Source organism: Danio aesculapii, chromosome 19 (genome assembly GCF_903798145.1).
Source record: "Danio aesculapii chromosome 19, fDanAes4.1, whole genome shotgun sequence".
NCBI lineage: Eukaryota > Metazoa > Chordata > Actinopteri > Cypriniformes > Danionidae > Danio > Danio aesculapii.
This window is the reverse complement of record NC_079453.1, coordinates 4,508,290-4,527,639: the sequence shown is the minus strand read 5'-3', so window position 1 is coordinate 4,527,639 and position 19,350 is coordinate 4,508,290. Positions and strand designations below refer to the sequence as shown.

The 19,350-nt window shown below is 34.5% G+C and overlaps 1 protein-coding gene across 3 annotated transcripts in view; it reads left to right on the top strand.

Annotated features, from left to right (window-relative positions):
• map7d1b (MAP7 domain containing 1b) overlaps window positions 1-19,350 on the top strand; it is a 91,247-nt gene that overhangs the window by 51,878 nt on the left and 20,019 nt on the right. For 2 of the 3 annotated variants that reach the window (XM_056479343.1, XM_056479342.1), the window contains 3 exons: window positions 6,146-6,309; window positions 8,354-8,462; window positions 15,073-15,177. In XM_056479343.1, coding sequence (XP_056335318.1) covers window positions 6,146-6,309; window positions 8,354-8,462; window positions 15,073-15,177 — 378 coding nt within the window. The remainder of the gene's footprint in view (window positions 1-6,145; window positions 6,310-8,353; window positions 8,463-15,072; window positions 15,178-19,350) is intronic. The other variant, XM_056479344.1, reaches the window with a different exon arrangement.

The window sequence follows — 19,350 nt, the reverse complement described above, 5'->3', positions numbered from 1 at the left end:
AAATAAACTAAATTGGCCATAGTGTATGTGTGTGAATGAGTGTGTATGGGTGTTTCCCATTGATGGGTTGCAGCTGGAAGGGCATCCGCTGCGTAAAACATATGCTGGATAAGTTGGTGGTTCACTCCACTGTGGCGACCCCTGATAAACAAAGCTGAAGGAAAATGAATGAATGTATGTACCTCATGAAGAAACTCTTAGGAAACCTTCAAAAAGGAACTAAGCAGTGACCTCAAAATTTGTACTGACAGACCCAAATTGTAGGTTGTGTCTAATTTTGATCTCCACTCTATATTGCTGACGGTGATTTATATCAGGAACAATTTTGACATCTACTGCAGTACCACAAGACTGTAGGAATGTTAAAAAAAATCATGCATATTTGATCATTTCCATGAGCACAGCATTTATAAATCACCGCATGTGTCTCACATCTGATAGATCCCTGCAGGCACAGGGTGAAAAATGTGCCATCATTACAGTTCATTTAGCCATGCCGCTCTCTCAGATTAGCTGTAATTATGTCTGCCATTAGCATGATTAGCCTGCTTGGCTATCAGTTCACTTTCAGCTGCAGAGACGCAGATAAAGCACAGTTTCTGGGCAACTGGTTATCGGATGGACAAGTCCAGTCATGCACCGCATCTGTGGGCTTTACATAAAGGGTTTATTGTAGCTTGGGATGCGACAAACACTAGCATACAAAGACATAAACCTGGCTCAGCTGTTAGAACGAAAGGAGCAGCGTAATGCCGGATTTCTGCTGCACACTGAGAATCAACTCTAGTTTTTCATTTGCGCTGTCATGGAGCATATTGTATGAAGCTAATAGGATTAGCAAGCGCTGGTAAGCTAGCTAGCGGTTCACTGCAGCTGAGACCGGCGGTTTCAAATGAAGGCTGAGATCTTATTTTAAAGGATGTTGGATCAGAATTGTTATATAATTTATAAAGGATTGAAGGGTTTAATGTAATTGGATTTAGAGGAAGTCTGAGTTACATATTGCTTATTCAGAGCAGAAGGCAAACTACATCTCTGCTCTGCTGAAAAAAACAACGTAAACCAGCCCAGGCTGGTTAGCTGGTTGACCAGCCTGGTTTTAGAGGCGTTTTGGCCATTTCCAGGCTGGTTTCCAGCTATTTACAGCCTGGTCTTAGCTCGTTAGGCTGGAAGTTGACCAGCTAAAACCAGCTTGACCAGCCTAACCAGCCTGGGAACCCAGCCAAAACCAGCTATGTCCAGCTTAAACCAGGCTAAACCAAAATTGTGTATCTGAATTCATCTGTAGTCTTGAAGTAAAATAATTAAATTGAAATATTTACAGATTATAAATATTAAATATTATGTATTATACAATGAAAATAGGATAATAAATATTATATATTATATTACTATTATTATTTTTATTTATAATTATATTATTATTATATTATTTAGATTATTTATAACTGTATTATATATAATTTAATTAACTTGTATATAAATTAGTTTATATATAATTATATATATATATATCTAAGAAATATATATAATATTATTAATATTATTATTATTATTATATGATTTAGATTTTATATATATATATATATATATATATATATATATATATATATATATATATATATATATAGTTTTTATATATTATTTACTTTTATTATTTTGAATAATAATTATTTATTTATTGTTAGTATTAGTATTAATATTTAGATTATATTATATTATATTATTATTATTATTGATATTTTTTCAATATTTATTTTTATTTGTAAAGCATATAATATTTAATAAATATAAACGAGCATATTATGTAATTTCTTCTTCACTTGTAGGTCTGATATAACATTTCTCTCCAAATTCCAAATTAAATTATTTTCATTTATGTACTTTTCAGGCAATAAAATTTGGTTCAAATTATATTTTTTATTTATATATATATTGCTATTTGTTATGTTATCATTTGTTACGTGTTCAGTGGTATTCCACCAGATACTGATTTCTACTGGAATTCTGAAAATAAAACATAATTATCATGTTGTCTTAAATATCATATCATAAAAACATGTCTGAAAACGTGGTGTGTTATTTATTTATGTTGACCCGTTAAAATTCAACATGCAGTTAACATCCTCTAAGTGATATAAATATAAATCATACATTACATAAGATCTTCACAGATATTCTTATTTCAGATCTCACCATGGTATTACCATAGTACAAATTCCAAAACAGCTCTCTCCAATATGATGTTAGTCAATACAACACAGCCTCATTGTCCTTGCCTTGTTTGTGTTCACTGGACTTTATCAGAGCCCCAGCTTGTCTGATTATTATATAGTCAGTGCATTTCCTACAATATAAAGCGGATGTGCTTTTGAAAACATGAAAAGGGGTAAAGTAAATACAGTGGGTCGCCCCACACGGATCTGAGGCAGTGTTGTGAATGGAAGCGGCTCCTCTGTGTTTGTATTCCTCAACTCAGATCCCATCTGGACTGCTGCGTGTGTGTAGATTTAGTTCTGGTCGAGGGACTGAAAAACAGGAAATTCCACAGTGTGACGCCTCGTGTGTTCCTTAAATCAGGCCTGCGAGCAGAAATGCATCCAGCTGTCGCACAGCGCGCTTGGGGTTTAAGTAAAGAGCTTTGATTGGCTTTTAATTGTCTTTGAAGGCAAACTACTGTAGCGAACACACATGAGAGAAAAAATGCTGTTTTATTAGCAGCGTCATTTTCGTCAAGCGCTGAGTTATACTTATAAAAATGTACGCCTTTTTTTTGGGTGAAAAGTAAAAGTCACTAGCTTGAGGTGTGATCAAACCATTGCACAAAAGACCCATTAAATTAACAAACCAAAAGGTTCTTACTTTCAGACAACCTCTCCTATAGATAATCTGAAGCTTCCAATCGTTAGTCATGAACAATTTATTATATATTTCTTATTTAAAGTATCATGAGAACGGGCTTTTTATATATTCTCTAAGCATTCTGAACAGTCCCAGCATTTCCAATTTAAACATCTTAGGAAAACATTCCATCAACAGCTTTAAAATGTAACAGGAACATTTTGAGAACGTTATTAAAGTTCAGATTACTTTGAAATAGCACTCTTTAAACATTATCAAAAGGATGTGGCAGGAACGTTGCTAGACATAAAGCTCTACTGGGGTACGTATATATATATATTATATTTATTATAAATAAAAGTCTTCTTATTATTATACAATTATTCTTCTAAATAATCTTAAATGTAACTGGAAAACAATGTTAAGACAACTGGAGTGATATGCTAATATCATTTAAGAAATTACTTTTGCATAAATATTAATTTCATTTGAATGAAATACTATAGACAATTCAATAAAATACAAAAAAAGATTTTACTTGACACTTTAATTATTAGGTTTATGAAGTCACCACCCTGACCACCCTTACCACCCTGACTCGTCATCCCTCCTTTTTGCTTCATACAAAAATCTATCAGGAGGCATGCTTAGTAAGATCACCATCATATTGTTTAAACTTTAGTTTTGTCGATTTGCAAAACAAAAAAGGCTGTTATGCTGGTTTTACAACGCATGAGCGGCGCGTAACAAGCAGGTAGCCTGCTTTTTTGGCGCGCATGTTAACTACCGGGTTTCGCACCGGCAGAAGAGCAGCGCGTGCGAGGGGTTCTCTGCGCACACGCGGAGATGTGCAGTTTGCTTTTTGATTGCATTGCTTTCACCAGCGTTGGTTCAGTTGCACATAGAGAATAACCGTCTTTATTTCAGAATTACTCTTAATAAATACACTTGCATATGAAGTAAATCATATCTCAATGCATTTACTGGGGCACTGGAGATTTACTGGGGCACTGGAGACCCCAGTGAATTGGGTCTAGCGACGCCCCTGGGATGTGGTGAAAATGTTATCTAAAGTTATAATAACCCAGTTAGCTGGGAAAATTTAACATCCAATCAATATTTATTTATTTTAATAATTTATTTATTCATTCATTCATTTTCTTTTCGGCTTAGTTCCTTTATTAATCCCGGGTTGCCACAGCGGAATGAACCGCCAACTTATCCAGCACATGTTTTACGCAGCGGATGCCCTTCCAGCTGCAACCCATCTCTGGGAAACATCCATACACACTCATTCACACTCATACACTACAGACAATTTAGCCTACCCAATTCACCTGTACCACATGCCTTCGAACGCAGGGAAAACATGCAAACTCCACACAGAAACGCCAACTTACCCAGCCAAGGCTCGAACCAGTGACCTTCTTGCTGTGAGGCGACAGCACTACCTACTGCGCCACTGCGTCCCTATTTATTTATTACAATCATTCAGAATCATCATTCAAGGAATAACGGAGGCCTGCAAGGAATTTGCAAATTTCCACAGATCTTTTAGCTCATCATTGAGTCTATTTATTTACTTATGTAAAGGCGTATAGATATCTATTTATTTAGGATTGTTATTATTAATTTCAGTAATATTATTGAGTAATATGCAAATGTTTGTATGATTTATTTACAGTAATATTTTCTGCCTTTTAGTATATACAGTTGAAGTCAGAATTATTAGCCCCCCTCAATTATTTGGCCCCCTGTTTAATTTTTTCCCTAATTTCTGTTTAACGGAGAGAAGCTTTCTTCAACACATTTCTAATCATAATAGTTTTAATAACTCATTTCTAATAACTGATTTATTTTATCTTTGTCATGATGACAGTAAATAATATTTGACTAGATATTTTTCAAGACACTTCTAAAGCTTAATGTGGCATTTAAAGGCAGTTTAGGGTAATTAGGCAGGTTATTGTATAATGATGGTTTGTTCTGTTGACTAACAAAAAAAAACCCGAATAATTTTGTCTCTAAAATGATGTTTAAAAAATTTAAAACTGCTTTTATTCTAGCCGAAATAAAACAAATAAGACTTTCTCCAGAAGAAAAAATATTATCAGACATACTGTGAAAATTTCCTTGCTCTGTTAAACATCATTTCAAGAGTTCACACTTAGCTCATGATTTATAAATAGCTTGTTTGGCGTGCTGTCCCGGGAGAGAGCCCTGAGCTCAAGGTATTCTCGAGCCCAGGGCTCCCTCCTTTCACAGGGCGAGGGGAGACTGAGCTCAGGTCGATCTGAAACTCCCCCGCTGCTGAGGCCAAGGTGAACTTCCTGAGAGTAAGACATTAGAAAAAAGATTTAGGCTTATTTTATCTGTAATATAGAGCACATTTGGATGGTGGGAGGAAACCAGGGAACCCGGGGGAAACCCACACGGAGAACATGCAAACTCCGCACAGGAACACCAGATGGCCCAGTGAAGGCCCAGACGCCATTGGTATTCTTGCTGTGAGGCAACAGTGCTAATCACTGGGCCACCGTGCCGCCCATTCTTGATAAAGGTGGAAGAAGGGGAGGAGGGGGGTTTCTTCCAGATGAAGATATAGTTGTAGAGAGGAAATGAGGATATATATAGTGACTTGGGATCCTTTGATTGGAGGATCATGATTGGCTAATGTGGACCAGCTGGGTCAATCATGAGCACATGCTCCTCTCGAAATTAGTTTAAAATTTAAACTTCACTCATATTTAAAAAAGAAAAAAAATCAAACTGAGCTAATAATTCTGACTTCAACTGTATATTATATGAAAGACTTGCTTTACTTGCCAAACAAGTGGACCTACTTGAATTTGCATAAAAGCTAACAAGTTGTTATATTTTATTTAGCGTTTTAAGATTTAATTAGTATTCCACAATAAATCACACACAACTTTTTTTGCACAGAAAAAAGTCAAATCTGCACAGAAATAGCTAATAATGTCTGTCGATTCTGTCTGGTCTTATCGATTAGACATGTGGATGTAACGTTCGCTACGTCAGAGTTTATTCTGCAAATGCGTTTCCATCTCCCATTATTTGCATTTAAGCCTTTTTCACAGTCCAAAACCACCTCAAGCAAACTTTTTTGAAAATAAAGACATTTTTATTTGCAATTTTCTCAATCATTCATTTATTATGTGATGCTTCAAAATGCGCTTTAACACAGAGTAATAGAAACCCAGCTAATATTAATTATTATCAGACAGAATGAAAGGGAAAATAAAAGTGACTCAAAAACTCTTTGTTTATCTTCTCTCTCTCTCAGCGGCGAAGAAAGCGCAGTGGTTGGAGAAGGAGGAGAAGGCCCGGCGGCTGCGCGAGAGTCAGCTCGAGGAGCGCAGGAGGAAGCTGGAGGAGCAGCGGCTGAAGACGGAGAAACGAAGAGCTCTGCTGGAGGAGAAACAGAGGCAGAAACTGGAGAAGAACAAGGTGTGGAAACACGCTAAAACACTCTTCATATACACAGCATGCCTGAATATTAAAGCAAGTTACAGTATATGGATTAGGTTTCAAATCGTAAAATAATATCATGCTGCAGTTTGGCGTCAGAATGAGAAAATAAAGACATTCATAGGGCTCTATTTTGACGATCCATGCGCAAAGTGTGAAGCACAAACGCATTAGGGAAAGATTAAACCAAGAGAATAAACCAATCAGAGTCTCATCTCTCATTCTCTTTAAGAGCCAGTTGCGTCGTGCCATAGCGCATTTGCTATTTACATGACGGACTTTGTAAGTGTAAAAACTGAACGCTTCACTAGAGAGAAAACTGTTAAACAGCATCTACAGCGCCAGAATGAGAGATGAGCCTCCTCATTATTTACTTTCACTTTCACTCTTCTTGTATGCACAGACATCCATTAGCCTATAAATAATTAATTTAGTTTGTTAAGCCCAAAGATTTGTGTCAAAACTATTTCTAAATTCAGTTCTAATTTCCAGCAAACGAATTAATAACCAATAATAATGAAGTGTGGTCAAAAAAACTGAGTTATATCCTAATACACATGCTGTGCCCCATATGGTCTAAAACCTGACAGGTGGGCAAATCTAAGCTTGTTTTTAATGAAACAAATATAAATATGCAGATAATAAATAATACTGCTAATAATAATAACCTTATACAAAAGCATATTGTTATGAATAAACTGAAACCCCCCCCGAAATGAAGAAGGCATGAAAGTATGTTTTTTTTTTTTATGTAGACTAGAAAATAATGTTTTGTAATATTTTAATCCTTTATATTTATATCCTATATTTATCCTTATTATATCCTATATATATCCTTAATATTTTAATTCTTTGTCATTTGTAAAGATATGTGTGTATTGCTGTACATCCTGTCTGTATTAAGCAATGTGTAAGCGAGGCGCACAACTAACGTGCTCTGTGCTGGACTTTAGACTGGCTTGGTTCTGGTCTTAAACAGTCTATTATAGTTTCTCAAAATAGCAACGCACCAGCAATGCGCCTCAACACGCCTCCTTTTTTATACTACAACGCCTATGGGCGCACATATGAGCGCAAATGCATTTGCTCTTTAAACAGCGTGGCGCAAAACGTCAAAATGACTCTTGCGCCAAGCTAAAACTAGCAAACAACTATTGCATCACGCCTTGCGCCACATTGCGCCAGGTGTATGATAGGGCCCATAATGTTACAAAAGTTTCTATATATATAAATATTAGTGCCTCCGGGATTTTGCGAGTTCGGTGGTTTCTAAAATAATTAAAGTAAGATTTTACTAGATTTTTTCAAAGCAAAGCACAAAAATTTATTAACTTAAATGGATCAACAATATTTTTCACATCACCTCATACTTTAGTTTCTCATCAAATCTTGACCAATCAAATGCTCTCTAGTATCTAACATGCCCCACCCCCTTCAAATTGGCATTTGCTTTTCATTTGATGCGCTTGAGCTCAACTGCTGGCAGAGCTGTGATAAAAACCAAACACTATTGGCTGTTTTTTAAGGGGAGGAGCTACTCTATGCCCTTTATGTTTCTGTTGAGATTACATCCAACATTGAATAAAAAATGCACATTTCAAAGCACTTCATAGGACTTTTAAGAAAAGCCATCACAAAACCTGTGATTTTGGGCCTCAAATAATAAAAAAGTCTGGAGAATAATGTTTGTTGAGCATCAAAACAGCAAATAATGAATTCTGAAAGATCATGTGTTATTGAATACTGAAGTGATGATGCTAAAATTTCATTTTAATTATATTATTAACATAATAAAACTCAAATTATTTGGATTTATTTTATCAGGGGTCACCACAGCAAAAAATTTGGAATTGTAATATAAATCCACAGTTTAGCTGTATTTACTTTTTTTTGGTCTGATAATTCCTGCAAAAACATTTTAAAAATCTGATTGACTCTTAATTGTTTTGGTTAAAAGTGAATTTATTTTTATTAAAGTGTAAAATGAACCCGGTGTGATCTCATGATGTGTTTTTCTCCACAGGAGCGGTATGAATCTGCCATAAAGAGGTCAACCAAAAAAACGTGGGCTGAGATCCGTCAGCAGAGGTGGTCATGGGCAGGTGGACTGAATCAGACCTCCCGCAGAGAGAGTAAGTGTCAGGAGCCAAACCTTATACAAGTATAGTAAATAAATAAACTAGAGATATCTTTACCATCTCAACCGATGCTCTGGAATGAGACGAGAATGCAACACAGGCTCATTGTGGATATGTACCCCTGTCTACATTTCTGGAGAGCGTGAATTATGTAGCCAGAGGTTTCGTCTTGAAAACGAACGATACAGGCTTATGTTCCTTTTCGCGCTACCAGCTGACCGATTATCTTCATATGGGTGGCTTTTCCAGTCTTACCACTTTGCTCAGTAGCTCGCTGCGTACGCAGATGGACTTGGAACGTGGAGCGAAGTTGAGAGGCGATGACAGGGTTTGAGTTCGGTGAAGAACCGTTTCAGAAAGCAGGTAAAACAAAAGCAATAAAAAAAATAAACAATAGGCTGAAATCGTGGTGAAATCACACAAGTCAACTTTATTTCAATTTGTTTCAATTATTTACAATGTTTTCTTACAGGAACATGCATTAAATAAGTTACTGGCGAGTTACTGATGTGCATTAATGTTATATATATATATTTATCTTTAAAAAAAAAGCGGGAATCTCACGCGACAACAAATCAGTATTGCTGCTTCAGGATATTTGGACACATTGGATAATTAAGTGGAGCAAAGCCACACCGCATGAAACATGAATCTTCCATTCTTAAATGAATTTCATAAGAAGTGTGCAACATTTTCACGCTAGAAATCATGTTTTATGCAGGAATGTAACTGATATGCTGCAATGGCCCCTTTAAATACGAGATCAATGTAGCGAATTTTGACGCTCTCGCCGCAAGAGCTGAAGGCAGACAGTGTTGTCGCCAGGGTGGCCAGAGCGACCTTAAACGCTCTCACCACTTTCGGTGTGAACGCACAGTTAGACTGACCGTAAAAGCGGTTAAAAACACAAGAAATAGCGGCATTATCATGATGGACTCATTCAGTAGCGAACTTGAGTTCATGTGACTTACACTTTTCGTTGAAAAAAGCTCTTTATGTCCACCTTTTTTTGCTACCGCCATCCTCACTTGCATATCACACTCATCTTACGGTAAAATTCCCCCCGCGCAGTTGTTTTGGCGCTGCTTGTATCTGAAAGCAGCCTCTCACGTGACAGCAGGGAAAGACACAGCCAATCACAATGTTCATATTTGTTTGGGGGGCTGTGCGACTAGAGGAGAGACGTGATTTAACCGTTTCGCATGTCTCAGTTTATATTGACAGCGCAATGTTTTTTAAGTGAATTAAATTATTGGTGGGGACATTTCAGTAGTTGTTGAGTATTGGTGGGGACACGTCCCCTCCATCCACCCTAAATCTACGCCCCTGCATATTTCGCTTTCCTAATATTGTAGACCTGGGTATGTATTTGCAATAGCCGCATTTCCACTATCGGGCCAGTGCGAGCCAGGGCTTCAATCGGGCCAGGCCGGGCCATAGCCCGGTAGGTTGAGAAATGAGGCCGAAATCATGTCGCGTTTCCACTGTCGGGCTAGTTGCTCGCAGCGCGTCACGCAAACACCGCCCCCAGAACGTCCCCCGAATCAAACGTCACAACCCGTCACACAACCCGCCCACTTCAGTGGGAACAAAAAACTCAAATTATAACCACAAACACAACCTGGCATCACTACGAGAGCTGGAAGATGGAGAACACCGAAGCGATTGCTTTTTTACTGTTTGTGGTCTGTTGGTGTAAGGCCAGACAGCGATCCCTGGATAAGGACATTCGAGTTCGGCGGCATTTACTTCGAACAGATTTTGGCTGCAAGGCGAGTGAGTTGATCAAGCGCGATAGCAAAACAAATGTAAGGGAAGAAAGCATCTTGTCTCCTCTTTACCTGACAGGAAAACTCCGCCTTTGTACGTAACCCCGCCCCGAAGCCCCAGTTGGCCCTTCTTGGCCCAAGGTATTCGGCGGGCCGAAAAAGGCCGGACGCTGGCCCCAAGGAAGCCCCGCTTTGGCCCGATTACGCCCCGGAAGTGATAGTGGAAACGCGACTGGCCTTGGCTCGCCCTGGCTCGCTCGCTTTAGGCGCGATAGTGGAAACGCGGCTAATGAGCCTGGGTTGCGAATTTCTAATATAAACGTTGACTCCAGAAGTGTTTGAATCATGTGTGCGAGTTAAAGCAGACAGACTGAGATTAATAATGCTGTAAATAGTCACCATCTGGTTCTGATTTAGTTGACCCGCTTTTAAAACATAAAGGGAAGAAAATCATCCTACGATGGTTTGACCACCATAAGACATCAGCATCATTTCTATCCTTTATTTTTTGTTTTTCTTTCTTTTTTAAGAGATATTGTTTCTGTTGTTGTAGTAGTTGTAGTAGCTGGATATCTACATAGAGGACTGTGAAATCATCTCTTTCTGTTGTTAAGGATGATTTTTTTCCCCCCTATTTCATTTGAGTTAAATATTTGTGTGGGATTTTCAGATCAGAGTGATGGACTTTAGTGCATCTGCTGTATGTGATTACAGGAAGTGATGTCATGTTGGATCACTTTATACAGTCCTACCCTGTTGAAAAGACCGTTTCCGATCATTTCTGTAGCTCGATAATGTTGACGATGATATTTCACCAACATGAAGCTGGATAAAAGGGAACGTATTGATGGTTGAGCCTGATGTGGGTCCCAGAATGCCATACTACAAATGATCCTCCATCACACGACACATGCTGATGATAATGCTGGTCTTTTCAGTAGGATAGTGCTGATTTGAAGGCAGTATTTCAGATGTACAGTACCGTTTCAAAGTTTGGGGTCAGTTTTGTGTTTTAAAAGAATATGTAATACTTAAAGCAGTGTTTCCCAACCCTGTTCCTGAAGGCACACCAACAGTCCACATTTTCAACCTCTCCCTAATCAAACACACCTGAATCAACCTATCATAACATCAGAAGAGACTCCAACACTTGAAGTTAATGGGTGAGGTAACGGAGACATCCAAAATATGTACTGTTGGTGTGCCTCCAGGAACAGGGTTGGGAAACACAGACTTAAAGGAATAGTTTCACAACAAAGAAGTTACCGTCTTGTTGTTCTAATCCTGTAAGAGTTTTGTTCATCTTCAAGAGACAAATTTGGATATTTTGTCCATTCACCCAAAACTCTGCTTTGAAATGTTTGCAAAGAGATCGTAAAAATAAATCCAAACAGATTAAAGACTTGATTGTTTTACGTGATGGACAGATTTAATTTAGGGATATATTAGGATATAAACACTGATCGCTCAGTTTATATGCATTTCTGGGTGAATATAAAATAAATCTCTCTAGGAAAATCCATCTTACATAGATAAAACATTTTCTTAAAGGATTCTAAATGACTTTTATTAAGCAAGGACACATGAAATTAATCAAAAATTACAGTAAAGATGTAGCAAAGATGCTGTTTTTACATTTTTTATTAATAAATGAAGAATCCTGTATAAAAACACGTGTCTTAAGTTTCAACAAATAGGTTAAGCAGCACATTTATCAACATTAATAGTAATACTAAATGTTTGAGCATCACATTACCATTTTAAAATGAGTTTTGAAGACTGAATGATGCTGAAAAAACTCCATGTCATCACTGTAATAGGTTTTAAATATGTTGAAATACAAAACAATTCATCAATATTGTAATAATATTTCACAATTTTTACAATGTTTTTATTAAATGATTTCTGAAGGACAATCTGACACTGAAGACTGGAGTAATGATGCTGAAAAATCTGTGTTTTATCACTGTAATACATTCCAATATTAAATACAGTTATATAGAAAGCAATCAATTTCAATTGTAATAATATTTCACAATTTTTACACTATTTTTATTAAATGATTTCTTAAAGACAACAAAGACTGGAGTAATGATGCTGAAAAATCGTGTGTTTTATCACTGTAATAAATTCCATTGTTAAATACATTTAAATAGAACACAATTAATCCAAATCATAATAATATTTCATAATTTGGACTATATTTTTATTTAATTATTTCCGAAGGACACTGAAGACTGGAGTAATGATGCTGAAAAATCAGTGTTTCATCACAGTAATAAATTCTAAATTGAAATATATTTAAATACAAAACAATGAATTTAAATTGTAATAATATTTCACAATTTTTACACAATTTGTATTAAATGTTTCTTAAAGACAACAAAGACTGAAGTAATGATGCTGAAAAATCTGTGTTTCATCACAGTAATAAATTCCAATATTCAATATATTTAAATCCTAAATAATTCATCGAAATTGTAATAATATTTCACAATTCTTACAAAATTTTATTATTAAATTATTTCTGTAAGACACTGAAGACTGGAGTAAAGATGCTGAAAAATCAGTGTTTCATCACAGTAATAAATTCTAAATTGAAATATATTTAAATACAAAACAGTGAATTTAAATTGTAATAATATTTCACAATTCTTACACTATTTGTAGTAAATGATTTCTTAAAGACAACAAAGACTGGAGTAATGATTCTAAAAAATTAGTCTTTTATTACAGTAATAAATTCCATTTTTGAATACATTTAAATAGAACACAATTAATCAAAATCATAATAATATTTCACAATTTTTACATTATTTTTATTTAATTATTTCTGAAGGACACTGAAGATTGGAGTAAAGATGCTGAAAAATCACTGTTTTATCACAGTAACAAATTCCAATATTCTATTTATTTAAATCCAAAATAATTCATCGAAACTGTAATAATATTTCACAATTCTTACAAAATTTTATTATTAAATTATTTCTGTAAGACACTGAAGACTGGGGTAAAGATGCTGAAAAATCATTGTTTTATCACAGTAATAAATTCTGAATTGAAATATATTTAAATACAAAACAATGAATTTAAATTGTAATAATATTTCACAATTTTTACACTATTTTTATTAAATGATTTCTTAAAGACAACAAAGACTGGAGTAAAGATGCTGAAAAATCAGTGTTTTATCACAGTAATAAATTCCATTGTTAAATACATTTAAATAGAACACAATTAATCCAAATCATAATAATATTTCATAATTTGAACTATATTTTTATTAAATTATTTCTGTAAGACACTGAAGACTGGAGTAATGATGCTGAAAAATCATTGTTTTATCACAGTAATGAATTCTAAATTGAAATATATTTAAATACAAAACAGTGAATTTAAATTGTAATAATATTTCACAATTTTTACACAATTTGTATTAAATGTTTCTTAAAGACAACAAAGACTGAAGTAATGATGCTGAAAAATCTGTGTTTCATCACAGTAATAAATTCCAATATTCAATATATTTAAATCCTAAATAATTCATCGAAATTGTAATAATATTTCACAATTCTTACAAAATTTTATTATTAAATTATTTCTGTAGGACACTGAAGACTGAAGTAAAGATGCTGAAAAATCATTGTTTTATCCCAGTAATAAATTCTACATTCAAATATATTTAAATACAAAACAGTGAATTTAAATTGTAATAATATTTCACAATTTTTACACTATTTGTATTAAATGATTTCTTAAAGACAACAAAGACTGGAGTAAAGATGCTGAAAAATCAGTGTTTTATCGCAGTAATAAATTCCATTGTTAAATACATTTAAATAGAACACAATTAATCCAAATCATAATAATATTTCATAATTTTTACACTATTTTTATTTCATTATTTCTGAAGGACACTGAAGACTGGAGTAATGATTCTTAAAAAATCAGTGTTTCATCGCAGTAATAAATTCCAATATTCAATATATTTAATTGCAAAATAATTCATTGAAATTGTAATAATATTTCACAATTCTTACAAAACTTTATTATTAAATTATTTCTGTAAGACACAGAAGACTGGAGTAATGATTCTAAAAAAATCAGCATTTAATTACAGTAATAAATTCTAAATTGAAATATATTTAAATAGAAAACAGTGAATTTAAATTGTAATAATATTTCACAATTTTTACACTATTTTTATTAAATGATTTCTTAAAGACAACAAAAACTGGAGTAATGATTCTAAAAAATCTGTGTTTTATCACAGTAATAACTTCCATTTTTGAATACATTTGAATAGAACACAATTAATCCAAATCATAATAATATTTCACAATTTTTACACTATTTTTATTAAATTATTTCTGTAAGACACTGAAGACTGGAGTAGAGATGCTGAAAAATCAGTATTTCATCACAGTAATAAATTCCATATTAAAATACATTTAAATAGGACACAATCAAAATCATAATATTTCACATTTGTTTTTTTTATTAAATGATTTCTGCTTCCGCTAGACACTGAAGACTAAAGTAATGATGCTTTTCAAAAAATCCTTGTACTTAAAATCTTACTGACCCCAAACGTTTCCACGGTCCTGCTCTGTTCAGCATTCATGCTTTTAAAAGTTACTCTTCATATATATAAAAATCAATGTACATCTTAAATGTACGACCACCCTACATGATCCCGAGTTTCTACCAGAGTGTCCCGCCTCCTCCAGCTCTCCCTATGAAAGTCTGCATGATCCTCCCAGCGCTGCGCCCGTCCCGCCGTGGCTCCCGGGGGGCCCGTGTGAACGCTCTGCTCTCTGTGTTGCGTTCTGCAGGCAGATGCTCGGCCTCCACGGTCAACCTGCCGCGGCAGACGGAGCCTGTGATAAACAACAGGCTGTCCAAGTCCTCGGCCACGCTCTGGAACTCGCCCTGCAGAAGTAAGAAAGGAGCGGCTCCCGAAAAATCCCCCCCTCCCTCGTCTGGTCCTTTTGGTTCTTCAGTTGTGTTTTTACCACATTTCGATTTGATTTGCTCATTTTTTGGTGGCCTGCTTGCCTGTGCCTGTGCCTGGTGATCGATGGTCATTCTCACTTCTGATTCACCTCCCCATGCACCCCCCCCCCAAACCCCTCGTTCTTGTGTTGCATCGTGGGAAATGTCTTTTTTTATTGATCAGCGCTCTCGCATTGTTGCATCATAGTCTGTGATGGTTATTTATATGTGGTCAGGATTTTTTTTTTGTTTCATTTCTGTGTTCATCAGTCTTTGGTGTGGGTCGTGGTGCTGGTGGTGGGGTTTTTTTCTTTCTTTGTTCACCCTGAGTGTTAATGGGTGATGTAAATAAAATAACAATGGACTTTATCAATGGACTGATTAAACAGTGGACTGAGGGTGTGTTTACACTCGAAGTTCTTGGTTCTCTTGATCTGGATACAAAAAAAGTAGATTTAGTTCTGGTTCACATACAATGATTTTCCACTGTTCAATTTCAAGTGGTTTATTTTATTTTCAGCATCTGAGGTGAACTATCTGCTGCTGCTTTTAGTAGTATTGCGATAAATGTCGAGTGAAATGCCATTCAAACTTACAATGTTGGCATTTAACACTTAATAAAGAACATGAGGTTTACCTGAGGTGATCGTTGTCAGTTTACCCTGTTGTTCAGCTGCAAGAAATAGAAGACGTTTCTAAAAAAATATATTTCAGGTGTTGATATATATATATATATATAAATACATACAGTTGAAGTCAGAATTATTAGCCCCCCTGTTTATTTTTTCCCCAGTTTCTGTTTAACGTAGAGCAGATTTTTTCAACACATTTCTAAACAGTTTTAATAGTTTTAATAACTCATTTCTAATAACTGATTTATTTTATCTTTGCCATGATGACAGTAAATAATACTAGATATTTTTTAAGACACTTCTATACAGCTTAAAGTGACATTTAAAGGCTTAACTAGGTTAACTAGGCAGGTTAGGGTAATTAGGCTGATATAATATTAAAGGGGTTAATAATTTTGACCTTAAAATTGTGTTTAAAAAAATTAAAAACTGCTTTTATTCTAGCCGAAATAAAACAAATCAGACTTTCTCCAGAAGACAAAATATCAGACATACTGTGAAAATTTCCTTGCTCTGTTAAACATCATTTGGGAAATATTTAAAAAAGAAGCGAAATTCAAAGGGGGGCTAATAATAATAATAATAATAATCTGACTTCAACTGTACATATGTGTGTATGTATGTATATATATATATATATATATATATATATATATATATATATATATATATATATATATATATATATATATATATATATATATATATATATACATACATACGAATGTACAGTAGAAGTCAGATTATTATTATTTGCCCCCCTTTGAATTTCTCTTCTTTTTTAAATATTTCCCAAATGATGTTATACATATATATATATATATACTAGTGTGCCTCAGCGATCCTGCAGGTGGGCCACGAGATTTAAAAAATTAACTCTCAATATTATACTATAAGTTTTGGATGTCATTATTAATATGCTATATTAAAATGATCGAAGTAATGCACTTTCTCCTGTTCTCTCACTGAAACTCGGTGCAAAAACAGCCTCATGATCGCGTCTGCAACTAGTACACGCATGCTCGTTCATTCACAAACTATGCGTGAAGTGAAAGTCTCTCATTGTGTATTTTTCCGTGAGCTATTTAATATATCCGCATAGCAGTTGAAGTCAGAATTATTACCCCCTTTGAATCTTTTTTTCTTTTTAAGTATTTTCCAAATGATGTTTAACAGAGCAAGGAAATGTTCACAGTATGTCTGATAATATTTTTTCTTCTGGAGAAAGTCTTATTTGTTTTATTTCGGCTAGAATAAAAGCAGTTTTTAATTTTTTTAAACACCATTTTAAGGACAAAATTATTAGCCTGCTTAGTTAACCTAATTAACCTAGTTAAGCCTTTAAATGTCACTTTAAGCTGAATACTAGTATCTTGAAAAATATCAAGTAAAATATTATTTACTGTCATCATGGCAAAGATGAAATAAATCAGTTATTAGAGATGAGTTAGTATTATGTTTATAAATGTATTGCAAAAATCTTCTCTCCGTTAAACAGAAATTGGGAAAAAAAATAAACAGAACACTACATTTCATAAATAACCTAATGCAATACACAAGAAGAAGAATATAGAGTTGGGAGAGAGAGAGAGAGAGAGAGAGAGATTGTTAGAAAGTCAAATACAGGTTTTTACACACATACTGTAGGTCAGTGTTTCCCAACCCTGTTCCTGAAGGCACACCAACAGTCCACATTTTCAACCTCTCCCTAATCAAACACACCTGAATCAACTTATCATAACATCAGAAGAGACTCCAACACCTGAAGTTAATGAAGAAAAGGGAGACATCCAAAATATGTACTGTTGGTGTGCCTCCAGGAACAGGGTTGGTAAACACTGCTGTAGGTACTGTACATACTATGCACAGTTTAACCTATAGTAGTTCTGACTATAGCCACATTTTAATTCGTCTTAGCGATGAAATAATCGGTTTTCCAAAATGCTGACCTCCACATGTAGCAGAACGGTACAGTACCGAACATAAATCAGCAAAACTGGCTATGCAGATGTGTATAAATCATCATAATAACAGCATTGTGCACCGCATGCTGTCCCTGTATGCTCTTACTTCCCTGTCATTAGAGATGACCACTCATAATGCACATTTCGCTGAGATGTAACACAATATTTAGGCTATTCAATCTTACAGAGTTTGAGAGACTTTATGGCCGTTGAGGTTTATTTTTTCCTGCTAGCTTCCTGGAAATGCTATATTCTGTGTTGGGTTTTTATGATACACAGAATCAAGATTGTTTCCAAGCAAGACTTTATATGCTAGATCGTGATCAAGCTTTCGGTTTCAGTAGTTCAGGCAACAGCACGGTTTGCCGCAGTGGGGGAGAAAAAAAAAAGGCAGCTGTTGCCTAGCGACGGCCAGTGGCCAGCCGTCACGAAGTGTTGTAAATTTTCTGGTGTTGCTAAAGTGTGAGATCACCTCACTGCCACATCCAGATCAAGAGTCCGTTTTTAAGACTGTTTGAGTGTTACATGATTGTCAATTACGCATTTGGAGTGTGTTTCTGCCTGTCTGAGTGTATGTGTGTGTGTGTGGCCAAGGGAGAGATGGAGAAAAGGAGTGTAATCAAGACCACAGATTCATTTCTTCATCACTCCACTTGTGTTGCTCATGTCTGTAGAGATCAGTCATTTGGTCTGTGAAGATCCAAACCTCATTTTAATGTGCTCTCTGAGTAATTAACACTGCAGCATCCCATAATTCCCAGAATTAAATCAGTTTTAACCTGATTTTGAACCCGTGGAGAGATTATTCTGCTGTTGGAGTGCTGTTCGTCTAGACTTAAAACACTCATAGGAGAGAACATTTATAATTTAAGTCTTTTAAATAAAACAGCAGAACTGCTGAAAACAGACTATCGTTTTGGAGAGATCTCAAACTATGCTAAATTATAATACTAAAATCTAAAATCATAAGGTATTACTCTTATGCCATCACATTTTTGCTAAACTCAATGATAAGCCACGTTTTGGGATGATAAGATGTTCTTTAAATAAGTTTACAAATGCTGCATTTATTTGATCAAAAATACAATTACAGGTAGTAATATTATAGAACAGTGTTGCAATTCAAATTAACAGTTTTCTTTTTATAAATATATATTAAAATGTGAATGATTTCTGTAAATGCTGATCAGTTTTCAGGGTCATGATCCTGATTACTGTTATTAATGCAGAAAATAGTTGCTTGATGCTTGATATATTTGCAAAAATATAATATAATATAATATAATATAATATAATATAATATAATATAATATAATATAATATAATATAATATAATATAATATAATATAATATAAAATATAATAGAATAGAATGTAATAAAATAAAATAAAATAAAATAAAAATGCAATGTGATGTAATGTAATATAATATAATATAATATAATATAATATAATATAATATAATATAATATAATATAATATAATATAATATATAATAAAATATAATATAATATAATATAATA